This window comes from Eptatretus burgeri, chromosome 4, assembly GCF_056783735.1.
Source record: "Eptatretus burgeri isolate ZD-2024b chromosome 4, Ebu_testis_v1, whole genome shotgun sequence".
NCBI lineage: Eukaryota > Metazoa > Chordata > Myxini > Myxiniformes > Myxinidae > Eptatretus > Eptatretus burgeri.
Window position 1 is genome coordinate 60,416,004 of NC_140964.1, and position 15,227 is coordinate 60,431,230.

At 42.2% G+C, this 15,227-nt stretch overlaps 1 protein-coding gene across 2 annotated transcripts in view; it reads left to right on the forward strand.

Moving 5' to 3' along the window:
* Positions 1-14,599, forward strand: part of LOC147028156 (NADPH-dependent quinone oxidoreductase VAT1-like) — a 35,150-nt gene extending 20,551 nt beyond the window's left edge. The window contains exons 3-7 of one of the 2 annotated variants that reach the window (XM_085878300.1): positions 3,836-4,006; positions 4,174-4,263; positions 11,626-11,867; positions 13,737-13,848; positions 14,118-14,599. In XM_085878300.1, coding sequence (XP_085734426.1) covers positions 3,836-4,006; positions 4,174-4,263; positions 11,626-11,867; positions 13,737-13,832 — 599 coding nt within the window. In that variant the 3' untranslated portion in view covers positions 13,833-13,848; positions 14,118-14,599. Of the gene's footprint in view, positions 1-3,835; positions 4,007-4,173; positions 4,264-11,625; positions 11,868-13,736 lie in introns of both variants that reach the window. The other variant, XM_085878299.1, reaches the window with a different exon arrangement.
* The last annotated feature ends 628 nt before the right edge of the window (positions 14,600-15,227 follow it).

Consider the following 15,227-nt stretch of genomic DNA (forward strand, 5'->3'; position numbering starts at 1 on the left):
TCTGAATTCAGATCCGTATCTTCTTCTTCTTTCGGCTGCTCCCTTTCGGGGTCGCCACAGCGGATCATCCGTATGATCCGCATAGTGATTTGGCACATGTTTTTTTTACGCCGGATGCCCTTCCTGACGCAACCCTGGTCGCCTCTTACGACACAGGGATATGGTACACCTATTTTAACCGGGGTATACACCGGCCCAGTATACTGGTACTCATTTCGCCGACCTCGGAAGGATGACAGGCTGAGTCAACCCCCTGGTGTATTAATTCAGTGGCCCAACGGGGCTTGAACTCGGGACCTTTTGGATCCCAAGTCGCTGCCCTAACCACTGCGCCAACACCAGGCTCTCGAATCCAGATCTGTATATGAGTTATTTAAAAAATTTAATGATTCTTCACCATTGAGAGATTGGGACAAAAATGATATATAGCATATGTTGCGAAAAAGGAAAAACTTGGGACCTCTGTATCTCCAAAACCTCACCATGGAAAAAATTGAAACTTGGCACAAGTGAAGTACTCCCTTTGGGGAACAAGTGTGATTTTTTGATGATGTCAGAGGTGGCTTCGTTATGACATCATAATTGCATATCATATGTCAAATTCTTTATCCGATCAGTATGAACATTTTTGAGAGTCATTTTGGGATAAATTGTAATTGGGAAAAAACATTGATGACATCATTGGTCAAGTGGTTCAGCAGGCATATTGTTTTCAACTTAAAACCTTCAAAAATCTTCTTCTCATAAACGGCTGAACAGATTGGGATGAAACTTTACAGGTATGATCACCTATCCATGAAGAACAAAAAGTTCTCCACCTATGACATCATAGGTCACATGGTTTGGCAGCGATTATTTTTTGAAGAATAAACATTTTAAAATCTTCTTCTCCAAAACGGCTTTACATATTGAGAGGAAACTTCACCCTCATGCTCATCAAGCCTTGGGGATACCATGGTGTTCATGAATAATTAATAGGTCACATGATCTGACAGCCATATTGGTTTGAGCAAAAATCCTTGAAAAATCTTTCTCTTGAACCGCTTCATCAATCGATGTGAAACGTCACAGTTTATGATCTAGTAAGATCAGGTCAAGTATGGGAGCATGCGCTGGAGCAGCACGTCACTGCATCCATGATCTAGTAGTCATGTAGCATATATTTAAAAAATTTCAACCTGATCGGATGCATCGTCTGGCAGCCAGAATTATTTAATATTTTGAATCGGGTTCAGAGATTTAAGTCAAACTTGGTACAAGTATACATAATGATGTAAAAATGTGAGTGGAGGCATATCTGGCGACGTCGCAACATCGAAGAGTGCCATCCTATTTTGTATTAATACCAGGTGAATGATCAGATATAGTCATTCCCAATTTGTCTATTTTACTAATATCAGTTAAATGATTAGTTATAGATAGTAGTTTCCATTTTGTTTTGTGTTTTACCAATATCAGTTAAATGATCAGACACAGAAGTTCTCATTTTGTTTTTTTTACTAATATCAGTTAAATGATCAGATAGAGTCGTTCTCATTTTGTTTTTAACCAATATCAGTTAAATAATCAGATACAGTAGTTAGCATTTTGCTTTTTTAAACTAAAATTAGTTGTATGATTAGAAACAGTACTGTCGTTCTCATTTTGTTTTTCAAAATTTAAGTTTAGATTCCCTTTAATGAGTGGTGAAATAAAGGCAAAATGATAATTCGGCAAAATACAAGTGATTGGATGATTAAACGAAAGTCAGAATGTGCATGTGATTAATGGGTGAGGTATTAAAGGTGGGGGGAGGATGGGGTGGTGACAAAAGGTTGTCCAGCATGATCATGAGGTTCAAAAACAAACTTGAGACAGATGGTTAATGTGTGTAACAAAGATGGCAGATACATGTGAGAGAGCAATGAATATCATCCATGAAGGGGTGAAGGGAAAGATGGGACTCATGGATGTTGGGAAGTGGTTCTATTCATGATAGCATAGGAGAACAAAAGTAGTGGGGCAACTTAGCTAAATATAGCATAACAATTGTGCATTTTGTGAGGAAAGCACCAAATTTGGCACACTAGTAGCCTAACATATTATGAACAGATTTGGATATTGGGCCATCTCAAATTCAGCCGCTGATGGCTGTGGCAGCCATTTTCCACTGCCATCAAAAAATTTGAGATGGCCCAATATCCAAATCTGTTCATAATATGATAGGCTACTAGTGTGCCAAATTTGGTACTTTCCTCACAAAATGCACAATTGTTATGCTAAGTTGCCCCACTAAAGGGATTTATGGACAATGGACATATTGTCGTCATTAGTAAAGGATTAAAAGGTCTGCGTTTTATTATTACGACTACCACAACTACTACTACTTCTACTTTAATGGCTGCAATTAATTCCAACCTTTTTGTAGAATTGGTGGCATAACTTTTCACTCTCCATACCCCTCTGTCTCGAGCATTCTATCTCTGCACCTCCCTCTCACCCCCTCATTTTTCTCATATCCATCCTCACCAGTTGCTTACTCTTCAATTTCGATCTACCTATTCAGCCAATTGCGTCCATGTTGTTCATCATTCTAACCAGCTCACTACAATTTACACGAATATTAAACTCACACCGGTTTTTAACTCCACATGCACAAACCATTTTAATCCATTGTCTGGTTCCGCATGGCCATCATATTGTACACAAATGTATCCTTTTATATAATACAACTTTATAACAAGTTGTATTATATAATTCATATAAAAAAACTTCAAAATCTCAGAACCGCCTTGCAGACGCAGGAAGGCTTGTGGTTCAAATGGCTGAAAATGTTCGGTACATCCAACACGCCAATCCCCACCTCTTTCACACTTTTAAATTGACTCAATCTGGGGTCCTCCAAATTAAGGGAATTTTAAAAACGGATGGTTCAAATCTTCGGGTTTCCTACAACTTGCAAGTGTCGCTGGTCTCAGTAGAGTGACGCTCTTTCCAATGGAGGTATGAATTTAGACGACAGTGCAGATAAAGGGAGACAGAGAGATGCTAATTTCTTTAAATTTTCAGATTTAACTGCAGATCTAATCTTCAATCCGAAGCCAGATTTTGATTCTATACTTAAATAATTAGTTTGTGAGAGGTCATCGTGGTTCCAAGGCAAGGCAATTTTGAGCAGGCCGAACAAAATGGTGGCTTAACAACCCAGCGATGTGACTGAGGGCTTACTAAGATGGTGCATCACCATTTTGATAAGGTTTATATTTTGGTCTTGTATTTTTTTTTGTGATGAGCAACTCCTAAATTGTCTTCCAAAGAGGTGTTTAAATATTTATGCAAACATCAAGTTTTCCTTCATACACTCCCTGAGAGTTCCCTTAGTATGTGTGCAAAGTTTTGGGCTGATTTGTTTCATGATTTTGGAGTTATGGAGGAGACACACTGACTGACTGACTGACTGATACACACTCAAATTTATTATTGTAGAAGAAAAGAGGGGATATATTGCATTCACCTGGATACAGACAGAACAGCCAGATTTACTTCCCTTCCTGCATTGTTCTCCATAATACAGCACATGCTCACCTAACTGGATCATTTGAAAGACTAAGTTTTATTCCACCGGATGTTGAACCCATACCTAGACAAGTCAGAAGTGAGTACAAGGATGGTTCAAATTTAACTGACTTTTCGGAAAACAGCTTGTATGGAACCTTGACAGGTGATCTTTGAATTTGGTCGATGTCTTAATTTATCAGATATTTCATAAATTTTCATGGTCCTACTGTATTTGTGATCTCATGGTCTTTGTCCCAACATCTCTCATTCCGTATCCCAACCCCACTGTAATCTGCAGGCTGTGTTGGACTAGCCGCAGTCCAGTTGAGTTTAGCAGTTTCAGGTGTTACAGTCATAGCCACAGCACCAGCCAGCCAGCATCAGCAACTCAGTGACGCTGGAGTCAAGCATCTTATCGACCCCCAGAAATCCGACTACACAAAGGAAGTGATGAAGGTTTCTTCAACAGGTGGGTGTTCGGTTGAATCCGTACCTTTGATGTTATGGAATTGCTTTTTCACTATTCATTTGTTAATGTACTTAAAATGGAGTCTGGTGATTCAAAACCTGAGGGACAACACCCGTGATGCAAGTTTTGAGTTCTCTCCTTTCATTCAAAACCACTTTTCCTTTCAGGTGTCAACATAATCATTGATCCCCAGGACGTTGCTGAGATGAAAAAGTGTCTTCCTTTGCTCAAGACATTTGGAAAACTCATTATTATTGGTAATGATGGGTGGGTGTGGCAGATTCAACAGTATAATAACTAACGATGATTGTTTGTAACGCAGGAGCAATAAAGCTCCATTTTCTTCAAAGTACCATCCTCTGATAGAGGGAGCAGGTGGTACCAAAACATTTTCAGGGGGTAAGGAATGCACTGCTGGGTTAATACCATTTATTTATTTTCTCTTTTCATCATTGAGGCTCAAGGAAGAGTGAGGTGACAGAAGGTAACTAGAACAGCACTCGGTAGCGCGCATACCTCCGCCAGGCTGAACAGTTTACGTTTTGTACCTCCCTGATGAACCAGATCTGCATCCGGACCTTGAACCAAAATCTAAACAGCTTGTCCTTGTCACATACCCAAATCATCCACCAAGCTTTGTTATAATCTCTCCACAACTTTTTGAATTTTCATGTTATATATCGTTTATGGTCCTATCTCTCAATGAAGAATTACTTTAAAATTTCTATTATCTGGATCCGGATCTGGGTCTTCACCAAGATCAAAACATTTCATCACTATTACACACCCAACCTGTATCCACGTTTTGTCCGAATCAGTCCATAATGTTTTGAGATATGCTGCTCACAAAAAGACAAACGGGGGTGAATACATAACCTCTGTACACCTTCGGTGGCAGAGGAAATAAGGCTATAAATGGACAGTTGGGAATTGGGTCAACATTTGGACACTAGCTCCAGGGAATTCATGAAATAAGGGAGGAGAGAAAGCAGGGGAGGCAACATAGTGACCTGAAAGTAAGAGGGTTGGGTTAGCAGGGGTCAGCAACCCGAATAAAAAGTTTTTTTTTTTCAAATTTAGTCAAAAATGCAATGTTTTCGAGCCACAATTCATGTAACCCCTATTTCAATAGTTTAATAAGAGGACTGAGACACACATTGATTTGCAATTCAACAAATGTTTACTGATGTTCACAAACTCTATACAAATTAGATTTCCTCAAACTTCACACATTTTTACCACTATCATCTTGACAGTCTCATTCTCTCTCTCTCTCTCTCTCTCTCTCTCTCTCTCTCTCTCTCTCTCTCTCTCTCTCTCTCTCTCTCTCTCTCTCTCTCTCTCTGTCTCTGTCTCTGTCTGTCTGTCTGTCTGTCTGTCTGTCTGTCTGTCTGTCTGTCTGTCTGTCTGTCTGTCTGTCTGTCTGTCTGTCTGTCTGTCTCTCTCTCTCTCTCTCTCTCTCTCTCTCTCTCTCTCTCTCTCTCTCTCTCTCTCTCTCTCTCTCTCTCTCTCTCTCTCTCTGACCAAATGGCCTCCAAATTCACACTGCATTCAACAGATTGTCATAACTTATAATATGTTCAATTAACCATTCACATTCCCACAAGGATCATTCAAATAAAACCAAGACTGTCTGTTGCTTGCGTGGGAAAGCAGAAGGCGGGAAAATGTTTCTCACAAAAAATGGCTTATTTTAAATGAATATGGGGGATAAGGAAAGACAAGACACTATAAATAAACGGAAACAGATCTGGCGGTCAACAACCACAAATGTGGCAGGACTGAGCATGCAAACTTATATACACAAGTGGAACAAAACCCAGCTAATGTTGCCGAAATACCGGAATTATAGCACCCTCTTTTTGGTCTTGCACACCCTGACCTCTCTTGGCTCTGTCCCGACCTGGTTTCTGCATTCATCGTCTGCCAGTAGCCCTTTTCTTGTTAACTCCCAAATCGATCAGGGTTGGGAGCTGCATTCAAGTCCTTAAAGAGCCGCAGGTTGCAGACCCCTTGGTGAGGTAGAATTATCAGGGGTGGAGATAATTGTGGGTAGGGACGAGCGATGACAGGACTTGGTGGTGCACCGCCTTATTGAAGCCTTCGATGAATAGCCTCGGGAATGTTGTTCACCATCGGGAGAAATGAGGAACAAAAAGGATTGAGGTGTTCAGTAAGTCTGTATTTTGGGTGTTTAACCAGGAGGGGTTACTGAAAGAATACGTGCACCCTGGGGGAGCTGAGGAGGGTCTGAGCACTGAGAGAGCACCGGGAGCTAGACTGTAGGAGAGGTGGGTAAAATCAGAGACCACGGCCCATGTCGGGCCCACGATGTGAAACAACAGACTTTGTGCTTCGGTCTCATCACGGAATAGTCCAATAATGTTGAGAGTTTTAGAATCAGAGAGAGAGAGAGAGACGGAGACGGAGACGGAGACGGAGACGGAGACGGAGACGGAGACGGAGACGGAGACGGAGACGGAGACGGAGACGGAGACGGAGACGGAGACGGAGACGGAGACGGAGAGAGAGACGGAGAGAGACGGAGAGAGACGGAGAGAGAGGGAGAGAGAGGGAGAGAGAGGGAGAGAGAGGGAGAGAGAGGGAGAGAGAGGGAGAGAGAGAGGGAGAGAGAGGGAGAGAGAGGGAGAGAGAGGGAGAGAGAGGGAGAGAGAGGGAGAGAGAGGGAGAGAGAGGGAGAGAGAAGGAGAGAGAGGGAGAGAGAGGGAGAGAGAGGGAGAGAGAGGGAGAGAGAGGGAGAGAGAGGGAGAGATAGAGAGAGATAGAGAGAGAGATAGAGATAGAGATAGAGATAGAGATAGAGATAGAGATAGAGATAGAGATAGAGATAGAGATATATATGAATGATGTTGAGGCACAAGCAGAACTCCATCGAGTTCTGGATAAAAGGCCTTGTCGGCTGTGAGTTGTTCTGATTTTTTCAAGGTTTGACTTGGAAAGATGGAGAATGCCGTCTGTGGCTGGCTTTGCAAGCCAGTTTTGCCATATCTAGAATGAACATCGAGTCTTCCTGGTGAAGACAGTGTCGCTCTGCATCAGCATACAGGTCGAACAATGTATGTAATGAACAGGATATTGATAAAGGCAGACTAATTGCCGTATGAATCAAGAAGCGGATGTTTCATCCATTTACCCCTCGTCTGAGCAAAATAGGACATTTTGGGTATTCACCCTTCGTCAGAGAAAAAGGGGTCAACATTCTAAACGTCAGTTTCTCCTTGCTTCCCAAAGTGGTTAGCACATCTCTTTCAATCAATGTCCTGCTCATTTTGTACAGTTTTATTAAGTGGTCGACCCAGGAGAGGTCGGGGCTGATGGTGAGGCCGAGAAATTCAAAAGACTGAACCTCTTCCATTAGCTAACAATAGAAATAGATAAATTCGTTTGATGACCTTTTCAGAGCTATTACCACCCAGCACTGGACAGAGCTGAAAATTCCACTGGGACCCCATTATGCAAGGGCTTACTTTTTTCCATCCATTGGGACTATACTCTGTGAAGGTCGTTGGAGCTGCCTTAGCAGTCTCATAAGCTGTTGGGCACAATGCTGGAGAGGTCACCACTCCAACACAGGATACCAGCAAGCTGACCGACCTCAGAAGGATGAACAGGCAGAGTCAACCCCACCTGGTATTAATTCAACAGCCAAGTAGGATTCAAACTCAGGACCCAAGGAGCCCAAGCCCACCACTCTAGTATCCATTAAGACCAATTTTACATTGAAGGGAATAGGAGTCACCACAATATGTGAAGTAACCTCGTTTGGACCATATTGGGGTGGGGGGGGCGGTGGAGGAGCGGGACAGAGAGATGATCTCACCTGAAGGTCGTTTGTGAGCCAGTTGGGTTTTTCCCATCACTCGAATAGTGACATAGCAGTTCTTTTCAAGATAACTCGGATTCTTGAAGCCAGGAATCCACATCCCTCATTCTGTTACCTTCATCTGGATTTTAACCCACAACATGTGAGATGCCATGAGTCAAATGCTCTCATCAATTCGCCACCATTATATCCATTGGTTTGTCAGGAAATCCCCAACCGGCTTAATAAAGACCTTCAGAGTGGGGATATAATCTGCCTGCCCCATCTGGCCCGGTCAGTGTTCATGTATTGCGTTGACCTACCCTGATATGAAGTTTAATCACACAATGCAGTGCCCCTTTAATTCCTGAATTGCTTTAATATTCTGTGAACGAAATGCACAAAATTACTTTATTAAGAAACAATGAATGAAGAACGAATTAATTTTGGGAATTATTCCAGATTACATTGGTTGGACGATTGTTGTATTGCGATTATCAGGGCCAGATGAAGAGTTTGTGTGGGGGGGGGGGGCCCTCGGCCATTTTGTGAGTGTGGTGGGGTCTGCAGCATCGACACACAGGTACTGGACCAATAGACTTGTGACAGCGGTGGGCATGGTAGTGTGGACACACAGTCTATCTATCCCATGATCTATTTACCCCACACATTTACATTTATTTACCCCTACGAAGCATAAAGTGGGGTTAAGCAATTGGTTCAGTTGTGTCTGTCTGTCCTTCTGTCGACAAACTTCGGTTTTTGATCGAGGAACAACTTCGTTTTTTTATTGAATGTTATATTTTGAACACAAACCTGTAGTTTAGAAAGATTTGGCTCTGAATTTGTCCTGATCACGCATGCCTGAGAGGAGTGAGATCATTTTTTTAAACTTCTATCTGCTTGCCAGGCAGTCAAACAAAATTTAAAATCATTCCAAGTGGGAAACTTTCTGTTTTTAAGGACACAAAGGACACAAACAACAGGCACGAATAACGAACGTTACATGTTAGATCGGGTGATGATGCATCAACAAGAGTGAACTTCCGAAAAAAAAAGTTCTCTCTTCCAGCCTTTAAAATCTCAAAATCTTCCAGATATATATGGTGAATTTTATACTTGAACCGTGTAGAACACAAGTCACCTTCAATGCATTTTATGAACCCTTCTGTTTCGCAGTCGGCCACTTGGACGTGTTAAATATGGTGGCATTCAACACACTGCATCAAAGGCAGTGAACTTCAGGAATTATTTTGTGTTCTCCAGTGTTATTTTGAACATCGCGTGGGATAATGTGTTCTATGAATTGTTATCTATTTAATGATTTGACTATCCAATGATGCATTTGTACATTCAAATTCAGTTTTGTACAGATTGGTGAAGGCTTATCCCAAAACCTTAGGTGCGGGGGGGGGGGGCTTCAAGTGTGGGGCCTTAAGCCATGGCTTAACTGACCTATGCCTTAATCTGGCCCTGGTGAGTGTATTACAATCACGAAGGAAGAATAAAATGTGTACAATTCCAACACTTGGATGATTAAAGCATTGGAATTCATTCAGAAGCTCCTCTGAATCGGAATCTCAAGCCATGCGCGTTCCCTCTGCAGTCAGACCTTGAGTGGGTTCATTAATTCGCGACAGTTCACTCAATGAGGTTTGGGGTTTTGTCTCGACTTGCCAGGTGACTTAATCGCCTCCAAACAGCTGGCAGGTGCGTGCCGAGGATCAGGGGACGCAGAGCTGAATCGATGAGTCACGAATCAGGTTCTTTCGTTGTGTCAAGTTGAATTTGGGTTCGGGGACTGAGGGTCCGCTTCTCACAGTTGTAGCCAACTGATTGTAGAGGTTGTTTCTATGTTTGGAGAGGTTTTTAAGAAATCATTTGATTCATAAACTATAAATATGATGCTTATGTGAATGCTTCAAAGTTAGCTTTTCCAGTTTGTAAAAGGAGGTCCATGATTATTTATTTCCTGGACTAAGCTGGATATATATATATATATATATATATATATATATATATATATATATATATATATATATATATATATATATATATATATATATATATATATATATATATTGTGTATATGTTATGCTGTCCGATTGTGGATTATCACAGCGTCCTCTCCTTGCTTGGGGCTGGACAAACTGATCCATAAACTATGTCACATTCTCGGTGAGTCAAACTAAAGTTTCGGTCATTATCTCCACCACATAAGGCGAATGGAGGTAATGTTTTCACCCCTGTCTGTCTGTTTGTCTGTGAGCAGTTTGTCTGTGATATCTCAAAACATTGTGGATGGATTCAGTGAAATTTGTTGGACAGGTTGTATGTGTGACAAGGACGAATTGATTAGATTTTGGTGAAGATCCGGATCTGGATGGAGATACGAGAATTTTTTTTAATTTATCAAGTGATTCTTCACTATTGAGAGATAGGGCCAAAAACGATATATAAAAAACGATATTTCAAAAAGTTGTGGACGAGTTATGACAAAACGACCTCTTATCACCACCTCTTATCATCCCCCTTCCAAATCCTCGATCTTTTCTACCCCCGATAATCCACCCAAGCCCACTTCCTTCAATTCCCCTGCTTTCCTTCCTGAAAGTCCCTGTAATGTCCATCTTCTATTCCCCATGTTCCCCCATCCCATCCCTCTCCCTTCCACAGATCTCCCAATGTCTTTGTTCCCCACTGTTTTGTCCCTCCCACTCCCTCCCCTCTTGTCTCATGCCCCCTTGCTGTGCGTTGTGTGTTTGCTCTCATATGAGCCTCGACAAGGCATACAAAAAAAAAAACAATCAGGTGCATGATATGGTTAGGTGACAAGAAGAAGCCGATGAGATTTGGGTTCAGGTCCGAATCCAGATCTGGCCTACCAGTGGGATTCAAAATGTAAACTGTTCAGCCTGGTGGAGGTATGCGCTCTACCGAGTGCCATTCTCATTGCTCTTGCGCGCGAGACAATCAATAATGGGATAAAGGGGCAGACATTCTGACTGTGGGAAGGGATTGGTAAACAGAAGAGGAATCGATGTAGAAATAGAGGTTCAGAGTTGGAAAGGACAGTAATGGGCACACCACTACTGTGGGTTGATCTCATAAATGAATGGAGTGAGAGCACGAATTTTGGTCATTCACCCTCTGCTCTTTCAGTACTTTGCCCCCCCCCACCACCCACTCCCGCCACGTTTCTGCAGGTAGCACATTGTCCACCATCAACCCATTTATTGTAAAACATCGAAATGCAGAATCACTGCTCACCTCCACTCATTTGTTCCTCCCTTTTCCTGACTGCAGAACCAACTTCCACATTATTTTCTCATCTCGTTCATTCCTCCAGGTCTACAAGACAGCTGTTTTCACCACCATCTTATATCATCCCCAATCCCAAACCATGATATCTTTCTACGCCATTTCCATCTCCCCCCCCCAACCCCAAAGTCCACCTCATTCCAAATTTCTAGTTTTCCCAATCTGAGAGTTTACTTCTGTATCCGTGATGTCGCCCCTGTATTTCCTCCCCTACCCCTAATTCTTCTGCCCATCTCTTATTTGTCCAAGTTTCCCTCTATTTTGTCTCGCATCGCTGCTGTTGTGTTTACCCCTCTCTTTCTGCTGTTCCTTTTGTTCTGTTACGTCCTAATCCATTCTGTGCATTGTACGCTCTCTTCCATGAGCCTCGACTTTGTATACAAAAAAAGGATAAAGCTCATCGTGTTGCATAGCCATCCCAGTGCTTATGAATCCAACTCTCATTGCTCGAACAAATTGTGTCCTTTGCATACAGATGGAAATGGTCCATGCCCTGTGCTTAAAGGGGGTATTGGGCAGAAGTTCGCCTCCTTGTTTGATTCCCTCAAAAGCGTGTCTTTGGAGAACATGCAGGACAACCGTGTGGTGGCTCGAGTGAATGTGGGAAAACTGGGCCCAGAATTCCCTGTCATGCAGGAAACCATTGAGAAAATTCTACAGTTATGTGAGGACAACAAAATTCACCCTCTACTCGGCAGCTCCTTCCCATTAAATCAGGTGAGTATTATGGAGAATATTATTTCAAAGATCAGATTGTGACATCAAATTATTATTATGAGCAGAGTACCCACTCTACAGGTGATCTTGTTCTAAGCATGAAACACATTATTCTGACACATACCTTCATTTGGGTGATGTGTTGGCAACTGAGAGCTGCGCCAATCGCTCCCAAAAATAGTAAAAACAAGAAAAAAAGACATTAAATGTCATTGCCCTTGTTGTGTTAGTAGTTTTGTTGCATGAAGTTGAAGGGCTGGCCCATATTTCTTTACAACTAAAATGGTCGCCAGTCTCCCAGTTGGCCATCTTTGATCAGATTGCAAAATAAAGTTAGGTGCCAGTGTATGCCATCGTGTACTGTGCTTGTGCAACATTTGAACAATATCAGACCATGCCTGTCTGAGAAACGGTTGGGGACACGTTTAAGTAACAAAATGGCTGGCAGTCGGTCATTTTAGATCTGAGCTCAAAAAATAAAAGACAACTAAAATGGCCGCCAGTTGGCCACCTTGGTTCTGATCTCGAAAAAATCCGATGTACATATGCAAGCCATCCTTCGTTATCTGCATGACAAGTTTGAACAACATCGGTAAATGCATGTCGGAGAAATGGTTGAGGACGTGTTCAACATCGGGTTTTCTTACAACTAAAATGGCCGCCAGTTGGCCATCTTGGATCTAATCTCGAAACAAAACGATGTGCATGCCGTCATTCGTTATCCGTTTTCCAAGTTTGAACAAGATTGGTAAATTTATGTCTGAGAAATGGTTGAGGACATGTTCGATACTCGGCTTTTTTTAACAACTAAAATGGCTGCCAGTCAGCTATATTTGATCGCAATGCAAAGGAAAATGATGTGCATATATGTAAACCCTCATTTTTTGTCTTTGTGCCAAGTACAAATAAAATTGGTCTATACATGTCCGAGATATGGTTGTGGATGCACGCACGGACACAAAAATCGAGACCAAATCCATAAGTCCCCGTTTCGGACTAAGTCCATGGGGGGGCTAATAACCCGGGTTATGCGCATGAAGTAAAAACATACATACTGCTTACCGTGTAATTCAAAACACCTCACTGCACTGGAAAATATGAGGACAGGAAGACTGCAATGTAATGGTGGGGACTTGTAATACCCTCCCTCACCAGGAGGTGGTGCTACATGATACACATTTACATGGAGAATTTTCATCCCCCCTTAACCCCCTCCAAAACCACCGACAAATATAAAAACACCCCTATACACGAATTGGGGTCATGCTGATCCTATGTAGCAAGTCTGGATGTAATCGGGCCAGAACTGTAGGAGGGGCATGACAAGCAAACACACAAACAAACAAACACACTGGTCTGTGAATTTATGGAAGGGTTATTGTTATTATCCCACCCCCCCCCCCCGGAGGGAGGGAGCGGGATATTGTAAACGTCCGGTTTGTTTGTCTGTTTGTTTGTTTGTTTGTCTGTTAGCAACTTTACGGCAAAACGGCTTTAGCAAACACTATCAAATTTAATCCACAGGTGGGCAATGAACCTTGGACGACCCCATTAACTTTTGGGTCCAATTGGATCAAAGGTCAAGGTCAAGGTCACGAAAAGATCAAAATCGTTTTTCGCTCATAACTTCGTCAAAAATGATCTGATTTACTTCAAACTAAGCTTATAGTGAACCTTATTCTATTTGTCACTTATAATCCTACCCATTCCTATAGTGCAAAATGCATATTTGTGAAAATCGGTAGGGTCCGAAGACTTTATGCCTTAAATGGGCGGGATTTGTTGTGCCTGGCACCACTTGTTATAGTTCTAATTGGTATTTTATTTCTTCCTCCCACTTCCCACAACCCCACTTCACCCCTCCTGCAGGCATCTGAGGCTGTGGAGTACTTGGAAAAACAGAAGGGTGTCGGTACACCCATTTTAACACCATCGAGTATTGGCACACTCATTGTGACGCCATAGTTATTGTGAGAACATGGTGAGGTTCGTGTGCAACTGTGGCCAAAGTAAATTTGAAATTCTAAACCAATTTAATTTCCATCGAAGATGAAAATCTATGCAATATTATCATAAAAACCCCATTCATTATTATCAGAATGACCTCATTTCTTATGATATTGATGTACAAGTCTTTTCAAATGATGTCATTTTTCTGCTTTAATGATATCAGTCCTTCACATCATTTCAGTGCTTACGTGTTGTCGTTCCATAATTCCTTATCTGTGTGTTCCTTTGTTGTGTCGTGAGGAATCCACGGAACCACTCATCCACCTGTCTGTTACCGTTGTGTGACCTCATGGTCGTGTCGATCTACTGCATGAACCATACCATCTATTCCACGATCCTTGCATATTGGACTCAAAAGCTTTGCTCTGCTGCTGCTGCTGCTGATGATGATGATGATGATGATGATTATCATTGCTTTAGTCAAAGATGAAACAATAATTTTTTTTCTCATTTGGTGTTGGGCCATGACAAATGTGCACGTCATGGTTACCAGGAACGCAGCTTACACGCGGGTTCACATCACACCTCTTGGGTGGCTGCTCAGCACCATGACACATCTTACACAAGGATACACGAGGGACTTTTGAAATAGGAGGTTCCACTCGGATTCGGCGAAAGGTCGTTCTCAAAATCAAACTTTTATTTTCCTTTTCATTTGACATTCCATGTGGGTGTACGTCATAAAGAATAAAAGTTTTTCTCGCCAAATACTGTCTTTGTTGTTATGTTCAACCTGGTACTTTTTCCAATTTTCTCCACTTGCGCTATACATACCATATACATCGGAGTTTGTCAGAGGGAAGGGGTCAGAGGAGTGATATGGAGAGTTAAGTATATGTATGCCTGGTGTTGGCTTAACGGTTAGTGTGGTGGTTAGTGTTGGTGTTAGTGTGGTTAGTGTAGTTCTCAGTAATGGTGGGCTTGGGATCCGAGGATCGTGAGTTCAAATACCACTTGTCTGTTGAATTAATACCAGGTGGGGTTGACTCTGCCTGTCATCCTTCTGAGGTCGGCAAAATGAGTGCCAGCTTGCTGGTATCCTGTGTCAGAGTGGTGACCCGTCCAGGATTGTACACAATAGCCATGGAGACGGCTTCGGCAGCTCCAATGCTCTGCACAGAGTATGGTCCCAATGGATGGCTGGATGGATGGTACATGTGGAATGTATTGAGGTATTGAGAAAGAGTGGGGTAGATGTGGAGTGTTTGCGGGTTTGACTTTGTGTGTATTGGTGAAAGGGAGAGTTGTGTTCCTGTGGATTTATGGTGGGAGAGCTGGGTATACAGGGATTGAATGGGGAAAGTGTTGTATTTATTTTTTGAGTTGTACGGATGGAGAGTTGGGTGCAAT